The 27086-nt window shown below is 43.9% G+C and overlaps 2 protein-coding genes across 8 annotated transcripts in view; one reads left to right on the forward strand and one right to left on the reverse strand.

Moving 5' to 3' along the window:
• LOC129694636 (ankyrin repeat and death domain-containing protein 1A-like) overlaps positions 1-17094 on the forward strand; it is a 68162-nt gene extending 51068 nt beyond the window's left edge. Inside the window, exons 13-15 of the mRNA XM_055631375.1 lie at positions 9506-9707; positions 10209-10340; positions 16789-17094. Coding sequence (XP_055487350.1) covers positions 9506-9707; positions 10209-10340; positions 16789-16844 — 390 coding nt within the window. The 3' untranslated portion in view covers positions 16845-17094. The remainder of the gene's footprint in view (positions 1-9505; positions 9708-10208; positions 10341-16788) is intronic.
• A 1473-nt stretch (positions 17095-18567) lies between these two features.
• poc5 (POC5 centriolar protein homolog (Chlamydomonas)) overlaps positions 18568-27086 on the reverse strand; it is a 76785-nt gene continuing 68266 nt past the window's right edge. For all 7 annotated transcript variants that reach the window (XM_055631349.1, XM_055631334.1, XM_055631342.1 and 4 more), the window contains 3 exons: positions 23937-24059; positions 22887-23057; positions 18568-20266 (listed from right to left, as the gene is read on the reverse strand). In XM_055631349.1, the coding sequence (XP_055487324.1) occupies positions 20126-20266; positions 22887-23057; positions 23937-24059 (435 nt within the window). In that variant the 3' untranslated portion in view covers positions 18568-20125. The remainder of the gene's footprint in view (positions 20267-22886; positions 23058-23936; positions 24060-27086) is intronic.

The following is a 27086-nucleotide window of genomic DNA, read 5'->3' on the forward strand; positions in this document are numbered from 1 at the left end:
TAAGTTCTCGTTTAATCTTACTATTTTAGATGATCAGCCATGATCAAATTGAATGGCTTGAAAGAACAAATGGCCAACCCCTGCACCTATTTTCTACGTTTCTATGCTTAACTGTGGCCGATTTAAGGTTTGCCACAGTTAACCCTTGGTACAGACGCACCCGAGACATGTGGGGCGGGTAACTTTCCTCCAACGACCTTGTATTCAAAATGGGCATAGATTGCATAGAGCTCATCTTGTTGCAAAATTATGGGCACATTAATGAAACAGCACAACAAATTAATATACAGTGAGGAGTAATACCATGATTTATTATTTATACTAGGCAACAGACCACAAGGCCTGAATAGAGTGGATGTGGAGGATGTTTCCACTAGTGGGAGAGTCTAGGACCAGACGCTATATTCTCAGAATTAAAGGATGTTCCTTTAGGAAAGAGATAAGGAGGAATGTTGTTAGTCAGAGGGTGGTGAATCTGTGGAATTCATTGCCACAGATGGCTGTGGAGGCCACGTCAATGGATAGATTCTTGATTAGTGCGGGTGTCAGGGGTTATGGGTAGAAGGCAGGAGAATGGGATTAGGAAAGAGAGATAGATCAGCCATGATTGAATGACGGAGTAAAATTGATGGGCCGAATGGTCAAATTCTGCTCCTATCAAGAGTCAAGTCAAGTCAAGAGAGTTTATTGTCATGTGTCCCAGATAGGACAATGAAATTCTTGCTTGCTGCAGCACAACAGAATATTGTAAGCAAAAATACAGAACAGTTCAGCTCAATATACACATAAAGAAACAGATAAAGTGCAATAGGCTGTTACAGTTCATGGTCTGTTTGTTGGAGAGTTTAATAGCCTGATGGCTGTGGCAAAGAAGCTGTTCCTGAACCTGAATGTAACAGATTTCAGGCTCCTGTACCTTCTACCTGATGGTAGCAGAGAGATGAGTACGTGGCCAGGATGGTGTGGGTCCTTGATGATGTTGGCTGCCTTTTTGAGGCAGCAACTGCGATAAATCCCTTCGATGGTAGGGAGGTCAGAGCCAACGATGGACTGGGCAGCGGTCACAACTTTCTGCATCCTTTTCCGCTCCTGGACGCTCAAGTTTCCGAACCAAGCCATGATGCAACCGTTCAGCATGCTCTCTACTGTGCACCTGTAGAAGTTTGAGAGAGTCCTCTTTGACATACCAACTCTCCGTAATCTTCTCAGGAAATAGAGACGCTGATGTGCCTTCTTTATAATTGCATCAGTGTGCTGGGACCAGGAAAGATCTTCGGAAGTATGCACGCCCAGGAATTTGAAGTTCTTGATCCGTTCCACCAACATCCCGTTGATATCAACGGGATTGTGGGTCCCCATCCTACCCCTTCCAAAGTCCTCAATCAGTTCCTTGGTTTTGCTGGTGTTGAGAGCCAGGTTATTGTGCTGGCACCATTTGGTCAATCGGTCGATCTCACTTCTTTACTCTGACTCGGCCCCATCAGTGATTCATCCCACAACAGTGGTGTCGTCAGCGAACTTGATGATGGAGTTCGTACTATGTCCGGCTACGCAGTCATGAGTACAGCAGGGGGCTGAGCACGCAGCCTTGAGATTGTTGCTGATTGTGCTGATTGTTGTCGAGGATTACACATTTCCACCAATACGGACAGATAGGTCTGTGGATGAGGAAGTCAAGGATCCAATTGCAGAGGGGTGCGCAGAGACCCCGATCTGAGAGCTTTGTAAGCAGCTTGGAGAGGATGATTGTATTAAATGCCGAGCTGTAGTCAATGCCTGACATATGATTTTTTGTTGTCCAAGTGGTCCAGAGCTGAGTGGAGAGCCAGTGAGATCGCAGCCACCATTGATTTGTTATAACGGTAGGCGAACTGCAGTGGGTCGAGGTTCTTGTCGAGGTAGGAGTTGATATGCACCATAATCAACCTCTCAAAGTACTTCATCACCACAGACGTTAGTGCCACTGGTCGATGGTGATTGTGGCACGTCACCTTGCTCTTCTTGGGCACCGGTATTATTGGTGCCCTTTTACAACACATATAATAGTGCAAACAAGTACTTGGTGCAACCTACAAAAGGTCTGAAAAAAGGAGACAAAGTACTGGTGTATCTCAGTGGGTCAGGCAGCATCCCTGGAGAACATTAATAGATGATGTTTCGAGTCAGGTCCTTTCTTCAGACACTGCAGTGGTGGAAAGAAAACTAGAAGTGAGATAGGGGCTGGGCAAAGTCTGACATGAAAGGTGGATACAGGAGGGAGATTTTGTACCAGCTGATGGTAAGACAAAGGCCAAAGATGAACATTTAAAAAAAAACAGAGGGGAAAAAAAACCAAGGATATAAAAGGTGAGGAATATAGGGCAAGTAGAAGGCATTTAGATGGAAGGGTATGGGGGAAGAGGAGACATTTGTTTTTGTTTTTTAGTTTTAGTTTTATAGATACAATGTGAAAACAGGCTCTTCAGCCCACCGAGTCCGCGCCGACCAGCGATCCCCGCACACTAACACTATCCCACACACTGGGTACAACTCACAATTTTACCAAAGCCAATTCACCTACAAACCTGTACGTCTTTGGAGTGTGGGAAGAAACCCACAAGGGGACATGACATGAAAATTAAGGGACTGAAGTTTAGGGGTAACATGAGGGGGAACTTCTTTACTCAGAGAGTGGTAGCTGTGTGGAATGAGCTTCCAGTGAAGGTGGTGGAGGCAGGTTCGTTTTTATCATTTAAAAATAAATTGGATAGTTATATGGATGGGAAGGGAATGGAGGGTTATGGTCTGAGCGCAATATGGGACTAGGGGAGATTATGTGTTCGGGACGGACTAGAAGGGTCGAGATGGCCTGTTTCCGTGCTGTAATTGTTATAATTATATGGTTAAACCGGAGCACCCGGGGAAAACCCACGAGGTCACGGGGAGAACGTACAAATTCTGTACAGACAGCATTCATAGTCAGGATAGAGTCTGGGTCTCTGGCGATGTAAGGCAGCAACTCTACCACTGCGCCACTGTGCCGCCCAGTTTTTCCTGCGCCAATCATAGTCAACTCTTGGTGCATTGAAATGACACAGATATGTCAGCTTGGTGCCAAGGAGGGATGTAAGGAAAAATAAGATAGATTTCACCACGATAGCCACAGATACAGCTTGGTTTTCTGCCGGCGTGATAACAAGAGTAACAGAGAAATTGTATCATTAAATATCGAAGCAACAAAGGTGAAAAAAAATATATTTTGAAGAAGAAGGGTCAGTCTAAAGAAGGGATTTGACCAGAAATGGGTAGAAACGAACTGCCAATGCTGGTTTATACTGAAGATATACAGACACAGTGCTGAATATCTATTAATATACAACCGATAGTGAACAATAACATACATTTGCCTCAAGTGTATCAGGTAATTAACTTTATAAAGATCAATCTGGATACCACAAACCAGCATTTTGAGGTAGTGTGAACTTTTAAGTCCCTTTCCTGCACTTGAAAATAATCCAAAAGTATGGGAGAAGATAGTTGAGCGGCACGGTGGCGCAGCGGTAGAGTTGCAGCCTTACAGCACCAGAGACCCGGGTTCGATCCTGACTGCGGGTGCTGTCTGTACGGAGTTTGCACGTTCACCCCGTGACTACGTGGGTTTTCTTTGGGTTTCATCCGACTTTCCAAAGATGTACAGGTTTACAGGTGAATTGGCTTTGGTGAAATTGTAAATTGTCCCCAGCATGTAGGACAGTGTTAGTGTACAGGGTGATTGCCGGTCGGCATGGACTCATTGGTCCGAAGTGCCTGCGTCTTTAAACATAAACTAAAATGGTGAGTAGTGGAGGAAGCAACTGCAGATGCTAGTTTACACCGAAGAAAGATGCAAAATGCTGGAGCGACTCAGCGGGACAGGCGGCATCTCTGGAGAGAAGGAATGGGTGATGTTTCAGGTCTCGAACTAAAGTGGTGGTGTGTGTACTGTAGGGCATTTGGGATCTTGGTGCAGCTGATAAAATATATTGTGAAAGAACAGGGTTGTCTCGATCCTTTCAAACAGGTCAGATCTGGTTTCTGTAATTGAACTAGAAGGCTGGGCTGGACTTAATTGATCTGCTGGCTCCAGGTGGAATTGTTTGAAGATATAAAAGGAAGACGAGGCTCTTCCTGAGCCAACTAACCTCTGCAGGAATGTAGGAAGGGGTGACGGTTTTAAAACCAAAGATAAACGTGGTTTAGGTTTATTATTATCATGTGTACCGAGATACAGTGAAAAGCATTGTTTGTATACTATCCCAACAGATCACATATACCTAGGGTTGCCAACCGTCCCATTTTAGCCGGGACATCCCGTATATTGGGCTAAATTGGTGTGTCCCGTATGGGACCGCCCTTGTCCCGTATTTGACTGCTACTACTTGGGTCGAGGGGACTGTCGGGTTGGAGCGCCACGTCCAGCTCCGCCTCACCCGTCCCGACGTAGTGCAGCCCATGGAGTGCAGCAGCAGCAGCGCCTCGCCCGTGGCCCCGTCGGTCGGCAGCCCGGCCAGCTGTCCGACCTTCGGATCTTCGCTTACCGCCGACACCACCACCCCTCCTTCTCATGGCCGATCATCTGTTCATGAGTTGGATGGGGTGCCGGACTTTGCACGTGACGCGGCCCCGTCCAAATCTCCTCAGCTGGCCTGCCGGCTGGCCTTTGTATGCAGTCCAGCACCCGGGCAAACTCATCATTCACCCAGCCGCGGCAGAGTCGGTCAACGAATTGCCGGCGGGAATTTGTCCCGTATTTTGACCTTTCGTCCCTTATTTGGGAGTGAGAGAGTTGGCAACCCTAGATACATAAATACAACCAAGCCAAACTCAAGTGCGATATCGCAAAGAGGAAGATACAGAATTTAGAACATAGTTCTCAGCATTGTAGCAAATCTGTTCAATCGACAAGTCCAATGTACACAATGGAGTAGAGGTACATTGGTCAGTATGTGTAGGAAGGAACTGCGGATGCTGGATCTATTACAGTGTGGAAACAGGTCTTCAGGCCCAACTTGCACTTGCCGACCAACATGCTCCACCCGTCCCACCTGCCCGTACTTGGCCCACATTCATCTAAACCTACCCTATCCATATACCTATTTCTTAAGCGTTGAGATAGTCCCAGCCTCAACTACCTCAACTATTGTTCCATACACCCACCACCCTTTGTGTAAAAAAGTTACCCTTCAGATTCCTATTAAATCTTTTCCCCTTCACCTTAAACCCATGTCCTCTGATTCTCAATTTCCCTACTCTGGGCAAGAGACTCTGTGTGTCTACCTGATCTATTCCACTCATGATTTTATACACCTCTATAAGATCACGCATCATCCTCCTGCGCTCCATGGAATAGAGACTCAGCCTACTCAACCTCTCCCTGTAGCTCAGACTCTCTAGTCCTGGCAACATCCTCATAAATCTTCTCTGTACCCATTCCAGCTTGACAACATCTTTCCTATAACACAGTGCCAAGAACTGAACACAATACTTTAAATGTGGCCTCACCAACATCTTATACAACAGCAACATGACCTCCCAACATCTATACTCAATAGTCTGGCTGATGAAGGCCAAAGTACCAAAACCCTTTTTGATCACCCGATCTACCTGCGACTCGACCTTTAGGGAACTATGCACCTGTATTCCTAGATCCCTCTGCTCTACAACACTGCATCAACACTGCATCAACCTGCATCAACCTGATCTATTACTCTCATGAGTTTGTACACCTCTATAAGATCACCCCTCATCTTCCTGCGCTCCAAGGAACAGAGTCCCAGCCTACTCAACCTCTGCCTATAGCTCAGAACTCACTAGTCCAGGCAGCTTGTTCCAGACACCCACCACCCTTTGTGTAAAAAAAGTTACCCCTTAGGTTGTGATTAAATTAAACTGCTTTGTTGTCGCTGAATACAGAGAGTAAAGGGCCATCCCACACAGGCTATTAGGCGACTGCCGGTGACTGTCATAGTCGTGGCAGGTCGCTGAAAAACCGGCGACTGGACCCCTTTCGACATAAAATTAAAAATAGAAGTATTACTTTAGGAAAAATAATTAACCTACGTCACTTGGCGACAATCTATGTTAACCTGGCGACTACTATGACAGCACCTACGCCAGGAGAAGTCAAGCTACGCTCATTGGCGCCAAACCCACTGTCGCTGACTGTCTCCGAAATTTTTCAACGTGTTGAAAATCCAGCGGCGATCAGAAATTGCTTTCACAAGCAATCTTCATCCATAAAATGATACAACCTCTTGTGGAGAGGATGTTTCCACTGTTGGGAGAGTCTAGGACATAGCCTCAGAATAATAGGACTTTCTTTTAGGAAGGAGATGAGGAGGAATTTATTTCGTCAGAGGGTGGTGAATCTGTGGAATTCTTTGCCACAGATGGCTGTGGAGGCCAAGTCAGTGGATATTTTTAAGGCAGAGATTGCTTGATAAATTCTTGGTTAGTATGGGTGTCAGAGGTTATGGGCAGGAGAATGGCGTTAGAGGGGAGAGATAGATCAGCCATGATTGAATGGCGGAGTAGACTGGATGGGCCGAATGGCCTAATTCTGCTCCGACCGCTAATGATCTTATAATCTTATGAACCGATAGCTAGCCAGATGTGGAGTCAACTGACTGCATTGTAATCACAGAGTCATGTAATGGCTGGAGCAGAGGAGGCCATTTGGCCCATCAAGCCCGTATCTACTCTCCCATCGGGCAAAAGGTATAGAAGTGTGAAAACACACACCTCCAGATTCAGGGACAGTTTCTTCCCAGCTGTCCAGGCTACCACAACCAGAGAGCTGTGCTGAACTACTATCTACCTCATTGGTGAACCTCGGATTATCTTTGATTGGAGCTTGCTGGCTTTACCTTGCACTAAACATTATTCCCTTATCATGTATCTATACAATACACTGTAAATAGCTTGATTGCTATTTCTGCTGACTGGATTGCACGCAACAAAAGCTTCTCACTGCACCTTGGTACACGTGACAATAAACTTAACTGAACTGAATGAAACTAAACTGAATCTAAGAACAATTCTATGAATCTCTCTTCCCAACCCACTATCCATAGACTTGCAAACTCTGCCCTTTCAGATACTTACCCAGACTTGATAAACATGACTGGAAATATACAGGGATGAAGCTTAACGCGGTATTATTCGCCCTGCATAACACCTTCTGAAACCCACTTCAGTTTTAAGGTGGATATATAAAAACCTTCGCAGGCAGGTAATGCCTGTGCAAAATGAATGACAGTCACCATTTTAGGTTGATGCCACTTTGAGAACCTGAACTGGAATGTGATTGTTATGGTTGTGATGAGTTTATGTAACTGTGGTATGGGACACAACATTCTTATCTGAGGTTAAAAAAAAGATCTATCCAAAAGTTGAGTGACCTAGTTGAATGACCTGCCAACAGCTAACTGCTTAATTACAGGAATTACCTGTGTCGGAGCCATTTATGTTTAGGCTAGCTACTGTTGGCATATTATATTATTTTGTCTAGATATATCTTGCAGTGTGGTTTCGGGCACTTGGGGGCGGTCATTAGATGCACAGAGGGATGTAGATATATGGGCTTAGCGGACAGGAAGTGATCAGACCAGGCATAGGAGGGTACACAGTTCTCACCAGACGGGGAGAACAGGCTTTACAACTTGTGTGCAGCATAAGGAAAACCTGGTATGTTCATCTCATTGTTTGTACAACTACTTCAATAAAGAACCAAATAAACTGGAAATAATGACTGGAAGATCTTTTCTTTGTGGTCTGCGTAAGATCACTCCTACTTACCTGTGTAGTAATGGAAAAGGAATGTTGGACCCTGGAAGAGTTGGAAATCTGCCATTACAACCTGTCACTTGGTTGGTAGCTAGCTAATGTGTAAAGGGCCTGTCCCACGAGCATGTGACCTGCATGCGACAAGCGCGACCAAACCGGAAGCGGGGGCCGCGCGGAGGTCGAGTGATCCCCGTACAGGGCCGGTCCCACCAGCATGCGCCTGCATGCGGCGAGCGCGACCAAACCGGAAGCGGGGGCCTCGCGGAGGTCGAGTGTGTGACGTGAAGTTTGAGCGAAGTCCGCGGGAAGTTTGCGCGTGATGTACGGCGTCGAGACGCTGCATATTCCCGTCAAAGCGGTGCGTACGACGTTGAGGCAGCTGCGGGCCGGCAGGCCGTTGCCGCGAAGAATTTTTGAACACGGTCAGTTTTTCGGAGCCCCGCGCGATGTCGGGACCAGCTCCGCACAACTCCATACGACTCCAGCGATCGAAGTGGGAACCGGCCCCGCGAGGCCGTACGGCTCAAGCGACCATGTTAGGTTGCGCTTGCCGCATGGAGTCGCATGCTCGTGGGACAGGCTCTTAAGGAGTGGATAAGAAAGTGGGATATCATAGAACTAGTGTGAATGGACGATCAATGGTCGGTTTGGAATCAGTGGGCCGAAGGGCCTGTTTCTCTGTATCTCGATACTAATCTAATTCTGTTCCAGGGGGCCCTGTTTCGCCTTGTTTTGAGGGATTCATCCAGTCCTGTTCTGAGTCTGAAGAAGGGTCTCGATATAAAACATCACTTATCCGTTTTCTCCAGAGATGCTGTCTGACCCGTTGAGTTACTCCAGCTTTTTGTTTCTATCTTCTGTTGTCTTTGTTCAGATCCCCTGAGGCAAGGCTGCGGTTAATTCTGAGGTCAGATGAAATGCAATCACTTTGGCACTGAGTACAAATTCCAGCCTGCTATTATCTAACCATAATTCTAATCATTCATTGTTTCAATTCAGTTTTAGTTTAGGGATACAGCATGGAAAGGGGCCCTTCAGCCCACTGAATTCATGATGGCCATTGATCACCCATTCGCGCTAGTTCTATGCTACCCCATTCCCGACACCCTTGGGGCAATATTACAGGGGCCATTTAACCTCCAAACTCACACGCCTTTGGGATTGGGAGGAAATTGGAGCACCCGGAGGAAATTCAAGCCATCACCGTGCAACGCCCACACAAACAGCACCTGAATCCAAGTTCGAATCGAGGTCTCTGGCGCTGTGAGGCAGCAGTTCTACTAGCTGCAGCACTGTGCTGCCCCAGTGTTTTTATGTTCATTTTCATGAGCTAACTGCGTCTGCAGTTCAGTGCTGCGGGGATTGCGTGAAATAATATTTTATTGGAGGCCACTTCATTGTGTATTTTCAAGGCTGGGATTGACCGATTCTTGATTAGTTCGGGTGTCGGAGGTTATGGGGAGAAGGCAGGACAATGGGGCTGTGAGGGAGAGATACATCAGCCATGATTGAATGGCAGAGTAGACCTGAAGGGCCGAATGGCCTAATTCTGCTCCTATGACTTATGCACGTCCAGGCATATTCCTTACATGAAAATTACACCATGATGCAGGAATATCAAAAGTGGGGGGAAATGTTCCACTGTCTAGGTTGTAGTGCTCTTTGGCATTCATCTGATGTACTGCAATTTCTTATTTTTAAGGTCATCGAAGATCGACTTCCAAACCTAACAAGCAGTTACCCATTGACATTCAAGCCGGACCATACCACCCAGACAAGCCAACTCCGCACCACCCTCTGGAGTATGGCCCACCACGACCTCAAGCCAAAGGAATGGAAGAGGCTTGCCATGCAGTGGCATTTCACCGAGGGTCAAATAAAGGCAATAGAGGAACAATGGATAGGTGGGATATCTGTTAAATCAGATGCACAAATTGAAGCATGAATTACAAGTTAAATAAATGATCACTCCATTCTCTCTTCCTTCCTCCCTCCTTGCACTCCTCCATTCCGGATTTAAGAGAGAGTTAGATAGAGCTCTGGGGGCTAGTGTAGTCAAGAGATATGGGGAGAAGGCAGGCACGGGTTATTGATAGGGGATGATCAGCCATGATCACAATGAATGGCGGTGCTGGCTCGAAGGGCCGAATGGCCTCCTCCTGCACCTATTTTCTATGTTTCTATTTCCATTCATTGCTCGATCTTGCCTACCAGTTTCACCACTAAATCAGTAGAGTTCAGCTTGTGAAATCACACTTTGTGTTTAGATATTAAGGTCCTGATGCTCCCATCTCACCACATCTTCACCAAACCAGGCAGAATGAGGTTCTAGGTTGGTGATGCGATGCTCGCTCTGACTGAAACAAACTGTTTTGTGATTTTAACAAACATTGCTTTCCTTTTAGGAGCAAAGAGCTATCAGGAACATGGTCACCGGACATTACTGATATGGCTGCATGGAGTCCTACTAACTGGCACAAATCCAGTCAAGGCCTTGTACGAGGGGCTAATTAATATTGAACAGAAGAATTTAGCTGGTGAGTAAAGACTGGGTGCATTTATTACCTTTAAGGCAGAGATAGATAAGATTCTTGATTAGTATGGGTGTCAGGGGTTATGGGAAGAAGGCAGGAGAATGGGGCTAGAAGAGAGAGATAGATCAGCCATGATTGAATGGTGGAGTAAACTTGATGGGCTGAATGGCCTAATTCTACTCCTATCAGTTATGACCTTATGAAATGTCTTGATGCTTGGGACTTAAGAGCGGATTAAGTTCACTCACAATGCAATTTGTTTCTCTCCAGTGCCTGCATCATAACTGTTTTAATGTTTTGATTGTGGGCAGCAACCACAATAGTCTTCTCATACCTGAATAGAAATTCCTACTACAGGCACCAGGAAGTTACTGCCAAGTATATTCTTCCTTATTCATTCATGCTAAATTGGCCCATTGAACAAGAGTTCAACCCAGACAATGTCATCAATGTTAGAAAATTCACAGGTACAATAGTGGCATTTAAGAGGCGTAAAGGGCCTGTCCCACCAGCGTGCGATTGCATGCGTCTAGTGCGACCAAACATGGTCACTTGAGGCGTACGGCCCTGCCGGGCCGGTCCCACTTCGAACCGCAGAGGTGTAGGAAGTTGTGCGGGGCTGGTCCCGACATCATACTCACCAATCAGCTGGGCAGGAGGCGGGCCGACTGAATTTGGACGTCGCACGGCATTGGGCGGTGACTTCATCACTCCACGGCACGCCGGGCGGTGACGTCATCGCGCAACGGCAGGCGCTAGGCTTACGCCGTCAAGACGCTGCGTACGCCCTCAATGCGCCTGCGGGCCGACAAGCTGTTGGCGCGCGGGATTTTCGGACGGTGCAGGATTTTCGGAACCCCGCACGATGTCAGGACCAGCCCCGCATTGCCTCCGCGGTTCAAAGTGGGACCGGCCCCGCACGGCCGTACACCTCAAGCGACCACGTTTGGTCGCACTAGACGCATGCAATAGCATGCTGGTGGGACAGGCCCTTTAGATAGACACACGGAGATGCAAGGATATGGATCACTAGCCGGCAGAGGACATTAGTTTAACTTGGTATCACGGTCGACACAGTCGTTGAGGGTCAAAGAGACTGTTCCTTTGCTGCATTGTTCTACATTATATGTTGTTAACAGAAGAGTATAATTATAGTGCAGATTTTTCTAGTATCTTCAGTAGCCATTTGTGAACAATGTTTGCTTAATTCTGTACGTGCCAAAGAAATAAAGATGCACTAAATGGAGTCTTGTGCTTGTAACACTCAGATTTCCTGACAGAGATATGATGGACTGAATGTCTGCCTATGTCTTAAATTTTTTGATTGCATGATTAAGCCCACGTTTTAGTGTGAGGCACTGCGTGATACAGTGTGGAAACAGGCCCTTCGGACCAACTTGCCCACACCGGCCAACATGTCCCAGCTACACTAGCTCCACCTGCCTGCGTTTGGTCCATATCTCTCCAAACCTGTCCTATCCATGTACTGGTGTAATTGTTTCTTAAACTTTTGGATAGTCTCAGCCTCAACTACCTCCTCTGGCAGCTTGTTCCATACACCCACCGCCCTTTGTGTGGAAAAAGTACCCCTCAGATTCCTATTAAATCTTTTCCCCTTCACCTTGAGCCTATGTCGGGGGTCGGCAACCTACGGCCCACAGGCCGGGTTCGGCCCATAACCCGAAATTATCCGGCCCGCAGGTGTATTTTTTTTCAATTAGTTTTCGCGAACTGGAACTGCAGCCAGTCCCGGGGACGCGAGTTGATCTGGGAACTGCAGCTAGTCCCGGGGCACGCAGGTGACCTGGGCATTACAGCTAGTCCCGGGGCAGGCGAGGGGCTTGGGAACTGCAGAAAACTAATTGAGAAACACGTGAAAGCTAATGCAGAAAACACCATGGTGATAGATGTGGCCCGTCACCCGCTTGCAGACATGGGTCCTGGCCCCTATGGGAACAAGGTCCTCGATTCACCTACTCTGGCCAAGAGTGTGCATCTGCCCGATTTATTCCTTTCATGATTTTATATTGTGGTCATCGATTTGAAGGCAGGTTTAGGAACAACCTGCCACCCCTCCTCTCTCAAGAGACTTCATAAATGGCACATAATGACTTCTTGGAGTCATAGTGTCAAGGTGGAAGGTTGCTTCTTGGGCTGGACGCCTGTGTGCCTCGGAGTTCGGTGCTGGGCCCGTTACTGTTAGTCATCTACATTAATGATTTGGATTAGGACATACAGGACAAGATTAGCAAGTTTGCTGCTGATGCAAAAGTGGGTGGTTTTGCAGATAGTGAAGATGGTCGTGAAAGATTGCAGCAGGATCTGGATCGATTGGCCAGGTGGGCGGAGGAATAGTTGATGGAATTTAATACAGAAAAGTGTGAGGTGTTGCATTTTGGGATGTCGAACAAGGGCAGGACCTACAAAATAATTGGTCGGCCTCTGGGTAGTGTTGCAGAGCTGATGTATCTAGGAGTACAGGTGCATGGTGCCTTGAAGGTCGAGTCGCAGGTAGATAAGGTGGTCCAAAAGGCTTTTGGCACTTTCGCCTTCATCAGTATTGAGTATAGATGTTGGGAGGTCATGCTGCAGTTGGTATACGATGTTGATGCGACTGCATTTAGAATATTGTGTTCAGTTCTGGGCACCATGTTACAGGAAAGATAGTGTCAAGCTTGAAAGGGTTCAGAAAAGATTTACGAGGACTGGAGGGTATGAGTTATAGGGAGAGGTTGAGTAGGCTGGGTCTCTATTCCATGGAGAGCAGGAGGATGAGGCATATGATGTAATGAGAGGAATAGATCAGGGAGATGCACAGAATCTCTTGCCCAGAGTAGAGGAATCAAAGACCAGAGGACATAGGTTCAAGATGAAGGGGAAAAGATTTAATAGGAATCTGAGGGGTAACTCTTTTCCACAAAGGGTGGTGGGTGTATGGAACAAGCTGCCAGAGGAGGTAGTTGAGGCTGGGACTATCCCATCGTTTAAGAAACAGTTAGACAGGTACATGGATAGGACAGGTTTGGAGTGATATGGACCAAGCGCAGGCAGGTGGGACTAGTGTAGCTAGGACATTGCTGGCCGGTGTGGGCGAGTTGGTCCGAAGGGCCTGTTTCCACACTGTATCACTCTATGACATGCAGTATGGAAACAGGCAGTTCAGCCCAACTTGCCCACACCAACCAACATGCCCCATCCACACTAGTCCCACCTGCCTACATTTGGCCTGTTTGCATACTGTATCTCTAGACTAAGCTAAAGTAATAGCAGCATTGGTATTTTTTTTCTACAGCTTCATAATTGCTGTTTACATTCCTGTTGTGAATGTCACCCTACATGTTTAACACTTAATGTTGGAATTTGTTTAGTTCAACATGCACATTGACAAGTGTGAACAACCCCACCCAGAAGGTTAATAGGTTTTTAGCTTGATAACACTTGAAAAGGTTATGTCGACATAATTGGCTTCATGTAACTGTTGAGCAAATGGAGCAGTATGACTCCAACTGATTAGCAGAATTTGTTCCTTAGAAAAACTGTAACTGTTTGTTATGTATGATCTTTTCATTATATTGACCAGCATCATAAATACCTTGGCAAAAGGTGATTTAAAATATCAAGCTAGCTCTAGTGATCAAATCATTCAGATAGGTGTCCAGAGTGATATAACCATATAAACCATATAACAATTACAGCACGGAAACAGGCGATCTCGACCCTTCTAGTCCGTGCCGAACACATAATCTCCCCTAGTCCCATATACCTGCGCTCAGACCATAACCCTCCATTCCCTTCCCGTCCATATAACTATCCAATTTATTTTTAAATGATAAAAACGAACCTGCCTCCACCACCTTCACTGGAAGCTCATTCCACACAGCTACCACTCTCTGAGTAAAGAAGTTCCCCCTCATGTTACCCCTAAACTTCAGTCCCTTAATTCTCAAGTCATGTCCCCTTGTTTGAATCTTCCCTACTCTCAGTGGGAAAAGCTTTTCCACGTCAACTCTGTCTATCCCTCTCATCATTTAAAAAACCTCTATCAAGTCCCCCCCTTAACCTTCTGCGCTCCAAAGAATAAAGCCCTAACTTGTTCAACCTTTCTGTGTAACATTCCTTGAAATGGTTATCAGTTTCAGAATGCTTAAGGGCCTGTCCCACTATACCCAAGAGCTCTTCCGGGTTTAAAAAAATAAATCAAACTCGTGGTAAGTACGTAGAATGTACGTAGCGGGTACTTCAGAGCTCGGGACATCTCTTAACGGCTCGTAACGCTAACGGCAGGTACTCGGGAAATGCGGTAAGCTCGTGAAGATATTTCAATATGTTGAAAAATGTCCACGAGAGCCCCGAGTACCTATGAGCTGCTATTACCGTGATTCTCCAAGTTCGAATCAGGAGAAACTCGGGAGAACTCTTGAATTAGCTCGTACAGTGGGACAGGCCCTTTAGCAAAGATATTAAGTATCTTGGAGATGATAAACTGTCCCACATACGTGGGAACAGTTGTCACGTCGAGGCGCACGGGTATTGTGTGGGCCGCGCAGGACGGTGGCATGGAGAAGCGCGGAGGGGTAGGAATTGTGCACGGTATCGCGCGGCGCTCCAGGATTTTGTAGGGAAACAAAATCTTCACGTGCCTCCAGCGTCACGTAGCGTGTACGCGCGCAGGCGTATTGCAGTCCCACGATACCCGTGCGCTTCAACGCGACGATGAGGTCGCGTAATTAGCGTGCCAAGGACACGCAAGTGGGACAGGGGCTTCCGTTTCCTTTCTCAAGAAAACCGGAGCAACCGGAGGAAAGGTGCAATTTCCACACAGACAGCATCGAAGGTCAGGATTGAACCTGGGTCTCCAGCACTGTGAGGCAGCAGTTCTACCAGCTGTGCCACCCTAAGCAGGCTTCAATATAGACTGAGAAGAAAATAAAGTGTACAAAATCAGGTCTGTCAAAGAGGGAAGTAATATGTTGAATGCCATTCAAACTGTTAAAAAACATAACCTGATACAAAAGACAGAAATGCGAGAAGCTGAAACAAGGAAGAAAAGGGTAAGCGAGTCGGATGGCAGTGATTTGTTACTGAGATTTGTGCACAGGTTTAGCTCGTCATGCTTCAGGAATGAATTGTAGGCTTTGCTGCAACAATAATTAATCATAACAGGCTGGGTGGCAACAGAAATAAAGCAGATAATCAAACCCATTCACAACTGTGGAGGTATTTCTTCATTGTGTAGGTGGTTATAAAAAGCCAAGCCTTGCCAAAGTAAATAAAAGTAACAATACTTCCCAGCATGTTGGGTAAGAACCCTTCTTACATCATCATGAATGTGAATGGAGTTGTGAAAGAGCTTTATATAAGCTATCTGCTTCTGTATTTATGCTTTCAAATATAATTTGAGGTTTCTGCATCTTGGAATTCAGATTGTTTACACATGCTCAATTTTAACTGAACCGACCATCATAGTAACCGGTGGTTTTATGAGGAACAATCAGGAAACTCTCACCTGAAAGGAATTCTAGGATTGATGCAAAGGAGGAGGTATAGGCACAGGTGTTACATCTCCTGCAGTTGCTGGGGAAAGTACCTGCAGAGGGATGAGTGAACCAAGAAGTTGCTGATGCAGTGGTCTCTGCACAAACTGGAAAGGTGTGGCAATGGCATGGTGACTGGTGGTGGGATCACACTGCAGATGGCAGAAAACCTTGAAAAAAAATAAAAGATTGGTTGTAGTAACTGGTGGGTGAAAGGACCAGGAGAACTCTACCAAGTCTGAAAGGTTCAGACTCGAAATGTCACCTATCCATGTTATTCTAGAGATACTGCCTGACCACCGGGTTACTCCATAATTTTGTCTTTGAGGAGAACTCTATCCAGGTTCTGTTGGGGGAGGGGGCTAAGAGCGAGCGCTGAACTATGGGATATGAAGGAGAGGGACAAGGGGAGGTAACCACAATTACAAAAAACAAAGACATCACAGGTGTTCCAGAATGCAAAGCCTCATCTTGGGAGCAGATTCAGCAGGGACAGATATTTTGGGAGTAGATAAGGTCGACTTTATGATTAATACCAATTGGGGCAGCAGTGGTACAGCTGATAGAGCTGTTGCCTCCGCGCCAGAGAACCGATTCTATCCTGACATTGGGTACTGTCCATGTAGAGTTTGCATGTTCTCCTTGTGACCGCGTGGGTTTCCTCCGGGTACTCCCGTTTCCTCTCGCATCCCAAACACGTGCAGGTTTGAGGGTTAATTGTATTCTGCAAAATTGCCCCAAAGTGCAGGGAGTGAATGAGAAAGCGGGATGAAATAATGTGAATAGATTATCGGTGGTCGGCATGGACTCAATGGGTCGGAGGGCCAATTTCCAAGCTGTACTCTATACCAAATTATCACACTGAAACCTTCATTAATTAACTAATTTAAAAAAATCTTCTTTTGTTTCCATAACAGAAAGGATCAGAAAAGAAATTAATGGCGTACCGTCTTCAAAGTGTACAGTTTCTTAAAGGTCGCTCCATTTTAAGGAAAGCATATCAAGACATACTGCTGCCTACAAGAACTGGAAGCAAAAGTAAAGCTGTGTTGCCAGTGCATTACTGAGGGACATCTCAGACTACAGTAAAGCACCTGCTGACTGTTACAAAGGAAACCATCAAATCCAAGCCTGTGAACATGTTATAACTTTGTACGAGGAATCTCTTCAAAAGGTCTTTCTATAAATTGTGCTTACTGGTACTGCCTCCGTGACACAGAAAAGAGTGAAAATGTATAGATGGAGCAGAATACCAGTGATAACGCTTGCTGTTGGTAGGGTAGTGGTATCACCCAGCTATTTGATCTATGAGATACACAGGTAGTTCTGCTATAATGCAAGAGTTGTATTCCCAAGAAAGGTATTATAGAAAATTGTTATAAAAACAATTATCAATACTGGGGGGGAGGGGGGAGGGGGGAGAGATGTAAGGGCTAGAGCAAGTCTGAGATAACATGATGCGATAAGTTTGATTGATTGAAAGATACAATCCAAGCCCACCCCAAACATCACCCATTCACACTGTTTCTATGTTATTCCACTTCCACTTTTGGTGGGTAGGTTGGAATCTGCAAAGAATATATCATGAAAAGAAGTAATTATTTTGAAAGATCATTGAGAAAATTATGTCCATTGTTGAATATATTTTAGAGGGAAATGCAAAATACAAGTTTGTAGTTCAGTTTATCATCTCCAAGATACTTAATATCCTTGCTAAAAGGCCTGTCCCACTGTACCCGGTAATTCAAGAGTTTTCCCCGAGTTTCCCCCGATTTGAACTCGGAGAATTAAGATAATAGCCGCTCGTAGGTACTCGGGGCTCTCGTGGACATTTTTCAACATGTTCAACATTTCAACATGATGTTTCAACATGTTCAACATGTTGAAAAATCTTCACGAATCTTCACGAGGTTACCGTGATTCCCGAATACCTGCCTTTAGCATTACAAGCCGCTAGGAAACGTCTCGAGTGCCGACGACGTATGTACTTACCACGAGTTAGATTTTTTTTTTTTTTTAAACTAGGGAGAGCTCTTGGGTAAACGCGTATAGTGGGACATACCCTTAAGCATTCTGAAACTGCTAACCATTTCAAGGAAGGGATATCACTCTGGACACCTATCTGAATGATTTGATCACTAGAGCTAGCTTGATATTTTAAATCACCTTTTGCCAAGGTATTTATGATGCTGGTCATTACAATGAAAAGATCATACATAACAAACAGTTGCAGTCTGGATAGAAATTGATTCAACATTCTTAAAAGATTCTTATCCTGAAGTAGATTTGCGTTTGATTGTTACAAACAACTCAAACATGCTCTTCTCAGAGTTAATTTGGACCATTCCTCCGTCAGATCATGGCAATAGCCTTGTTATCAATCCATGTGTTTATTATGAATCATTAACCACAACAAGGTTCCAGCCAGGTGCTCTCACACTATTTTCTATAATGCTTAGTTGCTAAATTCTAAAGTACTCATTATTTGTGAAAATGCTTTGTTTTAATTTGTGAGATGAAACTTGCTGCCAGAGGTGGTGGTGGTGGAGGCAGGTATGATAGTGGTGTTTTGGAGGCTTTTAGATAGACACGTGGGTATGCCTGAAATGGAGGAATATGTATCACATGCAGGCAGATGAGACTAGTTTAACTTGGCATCATGCTCAGAACAGACATTGTGGGCCAAAGGGCCTCATGCTGTATTTTTTTTTAATATTATTTTTGCTACATTTCTAACAATTGCTGTATTCTTCATTCAATGCAATACAATTACCAAGAAAAAAGAAAACATTAATACTGAAAGTAGAAAATTTTAATAAAATTTTAATACAAATCCTATATACACACCCACATTTATACAGAAATCATTTATTTTTAAATTCAAGTTTTGTGCTCATCCTTCAAAAACTTTACAGTTCAATAGGAATAAACTAAAGATAACTGCAAACCATAAATATATTAATCAAAGAAAAACATTTTAATCAAAAGTATAACTGGTAATTCTCACAAATTAAAAACATGATATAATGAGTGTTGACATATTTGCTCAGAACGATTTCCGTGACCTTTCACTACAGGCAAGCTGTGCCACAGAAACCTCTCCTATAACACTGCAAACCCACAACTTCATCTTTTCACTGCATAACACACAATGGAAATCATCAGTCTCAAAATCCCCCTTCTCAAATTGTACAGATATACACAGGTGTTCAGTTGACTGTGCTACTTAATGCATCAAGGAGATGGATCCTCAATGGTTCCCATCTCAATGACAATGTCGGGCGAAAGCTCAGATATTTGGCCTTCTCTCTGTTTCCATACCGAATTAAAAGGTAAATGTCCACAATGTTGGAGATCTAATATACCAATAGACATTCATGATGCTATTAGTCAAAAGCATTAATGTTATAAATGCCCTTAAGCTGGCACAGTTGTACGGTCAAAAGCAGCAAGACAGCTCATAACAGGAAGAGATCTACCTTTAGACAGTATGATGATGTCACAGTTTAGAAATTGAACCACTGATCATCAATAAGTGGAATTGAGAATTATTAGTTAAAAGATTTTGCATTTATCATTAAAAATATTTCTGTGTAAAAATAATTTAACCACCAAGTACTAGTTTGTATTTTAATTCTTTGAAAAATTCAGTTGTAGAAGTAGAATACAGGAGATAAATGTTCCCAATTCCCAATAGGGAGTTTCTTCTCTTTAATCATGATGATTTCATGAGAACTGAGGTTTTATTTTTAAAAACAAATCCATTTTAGAAAGTTATTACTGCACCTGTACTACCCAACCCATCGAGCTCCACTAATAAAAAGTTTTAGCGCTTAACCCTATGAAGTATTAAGTCAAGCCCCAGCATCATGAAAATTTCACGCACTGCATTTTCACAAATGTCAGCTTGGAAAGATCTTTCACCAATATGTTAGAACATTGAGAAGTTATCCTTAAATTCTGTACAATCAATACATTATATATTTTTACAGCATTTAAAAATTGATACACCCTTGCTTAAGAACCACTGCATAAACTATTTTTTCCACTGGATTGGGAATTTGCAAAAACACACATGTAATATTGCTAGTGGGTTAATGCGATAAAAACTGAATATTAGTAGCTCACAATTCCAAGTCCTCTCTTCAGTTGTAGCACAACCATGGATGGCTTCCTCGGCTTCCCATGAGGTGTCCTCTGTGCAAGTTCTTCTCTTATCCTCTGTTTAGGTTGCTAAAGTAACTGGCGAGGACTTCAGTCTACAACCTTTATTGACTGGATGCCACAGTTCACTGCAGGTGATTTTGACCTCAGGGCAGGGACCTTCCCCCCAGAGACAGGGTGTGGTTGACTTGATCGAGGATACTTAGCTGCAGTTGCTTGACCAATGGTTTGCTGGAGGACAAAAAACAAGAAGTAAAATGTATCTTATTTCTTGCTCCTTTGGCCCCAGATTTTTGTTTTGGTAAAGAAATAGCATTACAACAATCTTCCATTTTTTAAATAAAAAAAATTAAACTCACAAGATTCAAGGTTTGGTCAACCTTGATTTTACCTTACACTGTATCAGATTTTAAAAGATCATTTTTTCATGATTACATTCATTATCTGCAAGGATGCAGTTAAAAGTCAGTCTTGGAATCATGTTCGACACAGACATTGTGGGCCGAAAGTCCCATTCCTGTCCTGTGCTATGTTTTCTCAAAAGTATTCCAATTGCAGATCATCAAGGCATAGCAACTCTGTGATATTTATATACATTTGAACTTATCTGAATAAGTATAAACTTTTCCACAAGTCATCATCATTATTATATTTGCCTGCGGATTGTAAAACAGACATTTTGGCAGTCGCCAAAAAAATTCAACAGATGAGAGAAATAGCAAGCAACTCAAGGGCGTCATAAACTAAAGTGAACCACATATGTTACTAATGTAATTTGCAAGCGTAGAACCCCGTCCCACGGTGCGAGTTAATTCCAAGAGTTCTCCCGAGTTTTGCCCTGATTTGAACCTGGAGATTTATGGTAATGGCCACTCGTTGGTACTCGGGGCTCTCGTGAACATTTTTCAACATGTTGAAAAATCTTCACCAGTCTTTTCGTGCTTACCTGCCGTTAGCGAGTCTTCCCGAGTACCTGCCATTAGCAGTACGCGCCGCTAAGCGACGTCCCCGAGCTCCGATGTACCCACTACATTCATTTTCCGTGCTTACCACGAGTTTTTTAAAAACCATTTTTTAAAAACTCGGGAGAGCTCTTGGAATGAACTCATACTGTGGGACAGGGCTATACGTGCTACCAGTTATCAGTGTGTTCACAGGGCACTTCAAAATAATTCACTTAAAGGATCTTCAACCTTGATTTTTTTTTAGAAAAGATAAATACAAACAATTCATAATTTTAAGAACAACAAATATAGAATTTACCGTTTGATAAAAATCTCACTGTGCAGGTTAATGCAAACTGAAGGTAACACCGAGTCACATACAGAGGCTGCAGTTGCCCTTCAGGCAGCCTGCAGAGCTCCATTTTGCAGTTCAATGCAGTGAAAATCAATTAACATTCTGTAGGCTGTAGTGGTTTTAGGATGTGATCTGCACAAAGGCAACTACTGTATGATATGCTGCAATTTCTCATGCATTACTACGCATACAAGGTCAAGGGCTAATGGAAAGAAATAGGATATTCTGTTGTGAGGAATATTCATTCAAGGGCCTGTCCCACTATCGCGACCTTTACAGGGGACTGCCGGCACCCGTGAAAGGTCGCCAAAATGTTCGACATGTTGAAAATTCAGCGGTGACCAGAAAGACGCTACAACTCTTTGGAGACCTCACGGCCATAGACCTCTCATGGCCACACAGGCTGTATGGTCGTGAGAGGTCGCCTATGGTCGTGAGAGGTCATCCGCAACATGTCGCCAGGGGTCGCGTGTATGGTCTATTCCTCTATGTTTCTAACAACTACACCAGCTCAAAGATGCAGTAATGGCAACTCACACCAGCCCAACCTATGCCTCTTTATGGGGTTCATAGAATATAGGCTTTCAAGATGAGACATTTGTGCTCATTAGTGGGTTAACAACCAGAGGTTATAGATTTAAAATCACTGGTAGAAGTTCTAGAGAAAAAAATGTTTTCAGTTATTAAGAAGTTGAAAGGTCCATGTGAAAAGCAGAGTTCGAAAGTTGTTCGACTGGAGAACTAAGAATTATTGATTTTAAAAGGATAGAGGCTGAAGTTTGTACCATCGTGCCTGGCTGAATCATCAGATCTGTATACCTTTATATTTTACAAATCCCTTATGCGTTGGATTTTTCTTTAGAGGAAACATACCTAAACTTCCCTGTGGCTCTTTACTGTGTGCCACGAATGCACAATTGATCATTTTCATCCTGGATGCTCTAAACTACAAAGGCGAAACACAGGGGGATTTTGTGGGTACAATGCATGCATTAGAAACATAGAAAATAGGTGCAGGAGTAGGCCATTCGGCCCTTCGAGCCTGCACCACCATTCAATATGATCATGGCTGATCATCCAACTCAGTATCCTGTACCTGCCTTCTCTCCATACTCCCTGATCCCTTTAGCCACATCTAACTCCCTCTTAACTATAGCCAATGAACTGGCCTCAACTACCTTCTGTGGCAGAAAATCCCAGAGATTCACCACTCTGTGTGAAAAATGTTTTCCTCATCTCGGTCCTAAAAGATTTCCCCCTTATCCTTAAACTGTGACCCCTTGTTCTGGACTTCCCCAACATCGGGAACAATCTTCCTGCATTTAGCCTGTCCCCTTAGGCTTAAGACTAACCCCTTAAGAATTTTGTAAGAATTAGAAACCATATCAACTAACAGATTCAGCACCATAATTATTACTTCAAAAATAATATGTGGAATCAATATACCTGAACAAAATCGCTCAGAGTTTAACCTGTGAAGAACAGATCTGATAATGATCGAAATGGAAATCAAATTTCAGCACATCTGAAGCAGTTGCTTTGATTTTATTACCTGTGTGACAGGATGGTGCCTTTCCACACAGATTGTCGTCATTGGTGGAGACACTCCCTGGCTTGATCCACATTTAGCTGCTCTCGTGGCTGGGTCAGATAGCCCCGTGAATCGTGCCACAATGGTTTTCCCTGATTTGTGCTGTGCTGAGCTTGCACATTTGGTCACAGGCTAAACATGGGAAAAAAGGGTCAGTTTTGAAATGCAAGTTTCTAAAGGTCGCACAGCAATTTTACTGAGAGGTTGAACCATTCTACAAAGTTAGTGGATTCAAGGTAATGTCTTATCCCACACAAATGCCATATAGTAAAGGCTTGTTTTAACAGACTTCTTCATAACAGATTTTGGTTATAGCGGAAAGAGGCCAATCTTTATGCCAGAGCTTGGAGGGTGAACACTGAAGTCTATGTGGCACAAATACAACACAACTCAAGAGTTTCAGATTTAGTTTATTGTCACGTGTACTGAGGTACAGTGAAAAGCTTTTGTTGCGCGAGTCTTCACTCGGATCCACATGTGATCTTGCCAACAAGGGCTACCAGATAGAGACTACTCAGAAACCCATCAATGGGATGTGTGGAAAAATAATATAGAAACAAAAAATAATCATACTTGCACAGAATCTCAAATTAGGGACCAAAAATACAGGAGGGAAGTGCATTTAAATGATTAGAAGGTAGTAATCATAACCCCCGTATGCAGTTCATTGTTTAAATGCTTTAAAACAAGAACCAGATAAATTATAGAGCGACTAGAAAGGCATTTTGAATGGTTAGGTGAACATATCGGCACAGATTAATTGGTCAGTTGCACATGCTTGATAATTATGCCTTTGGCATTAAAATAACTCCATTGGCGTAAATGCTCAAGATTGGAAAGGGATGGGCAGGAGACAACAAAATAAATCAGTTGTCATTTTATAATAAAAGTTAGGAAACTCAAATGGAGCGCACATTAGGTTGCCGATTCGGTTTTGTCGCTTTGCACCAGTGGTCCAGAAAATCTATCAACCATACATTACATCGATCAACCATTACTCTAAATCATTACCAGCTTCTGGGTGGATTGGAATCCAGATTGTAAAGGCGCTGTCACTGTGGTAGGACCTGCTGGTGTGGATGTTCCTCCTGCTCTTGTTTGGGAAACATTTGCTGTCCCAAAGTGTATAGTAATCTGGGAACAGAATACATGAGGGTTAACACAGCAATGTCAGGTTTTAACTGCTACAAGTACTTTCTGTAAAAAGGCACAAGGAACCTTTAGCCACATGTTATCATTAATGTAGAAAAATAGTTCTACTTGCTAATTAAAACATATTCAGGTAAAAAGACAACAGAGTTATTCAAACACAAAATTGGAGGGTGTTTGGAATCAACATATGGGGAAAATAATGAAGCAAACTAATGGAAATGCACAAATCAGAGGAACAGAAGGCCCAGGGTAAAGAAGAATAAAAAATGTTTTACTGTCCTTGAGGAATGCAGCTTTTGAACACAACAGTAATTTGGAGGTATTGGAGGACCAAGTCTAGTTTAGTTTAGAGATACGTGGAAACAGGCCCTTCAGCCCACCGGGTCAGCACCGACCAGCGATCACCCATACACCAGCACCATCCTACACATACTAAGGACAATTTATCAAAGCCCACAAACCTGCACGTCTTTGGAATGTGGGAGGAAACCGGAGCACCCGGAGAAAACCCATGCAGTCCCAGGAAGAACAAACAAATTCCTTACAGACAGCATAGATAGTCAGGATCGAACCAGGCTTTCTAGCACTGTTAGGCAGCAACTCACATCGTGCCACGGTGGCACTCCTGGGTAATGCCCAGTTGATGCTACTTGAATACACCAGTTATGAACAGTAGACCCTTTGCATGAGCAGAAATGTAGTGAGAGTAAAATGATAATTGGATACAAGTACAAAGAAGAAAGTCTTGGTGGCATTTTGTCTGAAGCGAGATAAGATCTTCCAAAGTAGTATAGAACGGCATTTAGGATGGAATAAACATGAAGTTGGAATAGCATAGCTTTACCTGCAAAATAAGGAAAAATAGGAGACAACAAATTTCATCAGGAGGACAATGAAGTGAAGTTAAGCAAAAAATGTTGGAGGAACTCTGTGGGTCAAGCAGTATCTGTTGAGGCAAAGGGATGGTTGACATTTCTGTTCTAGAGACCTTGCAGCAGAACAGATGCAGGGTCTCAAAGGGAAACGGACATTGAGCCATTGAGTTTCTCCAACAGTTTATTTTCTGCTCCCGATTCTAGCATCTGCAGACTCTTGCTTTTCCGAACAAATTCAACAATGGTTAGAAGAGCAGGTAGAACAAGAGGTCAGAAACCTTGAAATGGAAGCTGCAAGCACGTTTCTTTGAAGATTGCACGGGAACAATAGGAGTTAAAACTCAGCTTGTGGGACAGCTTAAGCGAATGCAACATTAAGAGTCAGATACAGCATGAGGAGTTTCCAGTGAGTCAGTGGTTGGTATCATCAAGTGCAGAAAGCACAGCAGTCGACAGAGATGCTGATTAGGACCAGAGAGGAATAATTATAGAAGAGTGAGAGAGAAGAGACATGGCGTAGTCAGCCAAGGTGTTGCAAACAGTAAAAGGCCAATACTGCAAATTGGACAAAGACATTGACAATAACTCTGCTGACTTTGATTAGGGTCCTTTCACGGCTTTGGATGCATTTCTATTGTCTACCCACTAAGATGGGTGGGCAATAATCACTCAGATTGAACCCATGTGTTGGCAATTATGTATAGAGTAAAATTGCTGCATAATAGAAATAAATGAAATATAGCAAAGGGGGAGGAAAAAGTGAGAGGATGGAATTCAACGTTACTAAACAACACCCTCCTATTTTCATGGTTTGTTTTTCTCCACCAAAAATGTCCATGGTAAAGATGAAAATCAGGCATACAAAAATAAAAGGCAAATCTTAATTGGATAAGACATTCTACATGGAGTTGTAAAGAACAGCATATATTTCTCCGACTCTGCAATACTGACCTCTGGTGACGACAAAGGGCGAATGGATCTGGAGTGGTATTGTACAGGGAATATCGTCGGAAAATAAATTAAAATCTGAGAACAGTAATACAGATGAGAATAGGAAGTATAAGGGGGAGTCACCAGACTAGGAATAATGGATTTCAAAATTCATACGTAAATGCATAATAGAAGTGGTACCACTTATGTCATCAAGCACTTGAAAAATTGGGAATTAAATTATTGTGTATTATTCTGGAAAACAATATAAAATACAAGGGCCCCCTCCCTGACTCTTACTCTGATGAAGGTCTCAACCCGAAAGGTCTCCTATCCAACCTATCAAAGGAATTTTTTGGTGGGGGGGGGGGGGGGGTTTAGAAATAGTCAGTGAGGTAAACAAACATAATAGTTGAGTGGCAAATGACAATAGTGCTACCTTCCCAATATTTAACTGAAGGAAATAATGGGTTATCGGGGCTTTATGTTGTGACAGACAGCCTGACACCCTGCATGTCATTTTAATATTACACTAATCCCATCCCCCTGGATATTCCGGATTATAAATTAAGGTATTGTCAACTAATTACAAATCAGGCTAATTACAAATCAATGACATTAGCCAACTCCGAAACACGAAGCGCTGAGCATTGGGATCCAGACATCACGGACAACTGGCCTCAGTTCCCCGCTCACATCTGGCAGTGTTCTGCGTCTGAACCAGGGGCGTGGAGCATTTTGAAAGTGGGGGGCTGAGTGATCACTGGCCTTGGGGGGGGGGGGGGGGGGGGGGGGGGGGGGGGGGGGGGGGGGGGGGCGAGGGAGTGGAACAACAACGAACAACCGAGTGGGTGCCATGATTTCAATACATCAAATTTCAAAAAGTCCCTTGGAACTTTTTGAAATTTGAAGTATTAAAATCATGTTTTAGTGCATTGTAGAATTATGAATTCAATGTTTTTTGTTTTAAGTATTTTTAAGAGTTAACTTTTTCCACACAATGGGTGGTGGGTGTATGGAACAAGCTGCCAGAGGAGATAGTTGAGGCAGGGATATGGACCATAGTGTAGTGTAGCTGGGACATGATGGCGGGTGTGGGCAAGTTGCTCCGAAGGGCTTGTTTACACACAGTATCACTCTATGACTGCATTATACCTCCACCATGCATGAAAGCTTTAAAATTAAGTGATCGAGTTTTATTGCC

This window comes from Leucoraja erinacea, chromosome 3, assembly GCF_028641065.1.
Source record: "Leucoraja erinacea ecotype New England chromosome 3, Leri_hhj_1, whole genome shotgun sequence".
In the NCBI taxonomy this organism is placed as follows: domain Eukaryota; kingdom Metazoa; phylum Chordata; class Chondrichthyes; order Rajiformes; family Rajidae; genus Leucoraja; species Leucoraja erinaceus.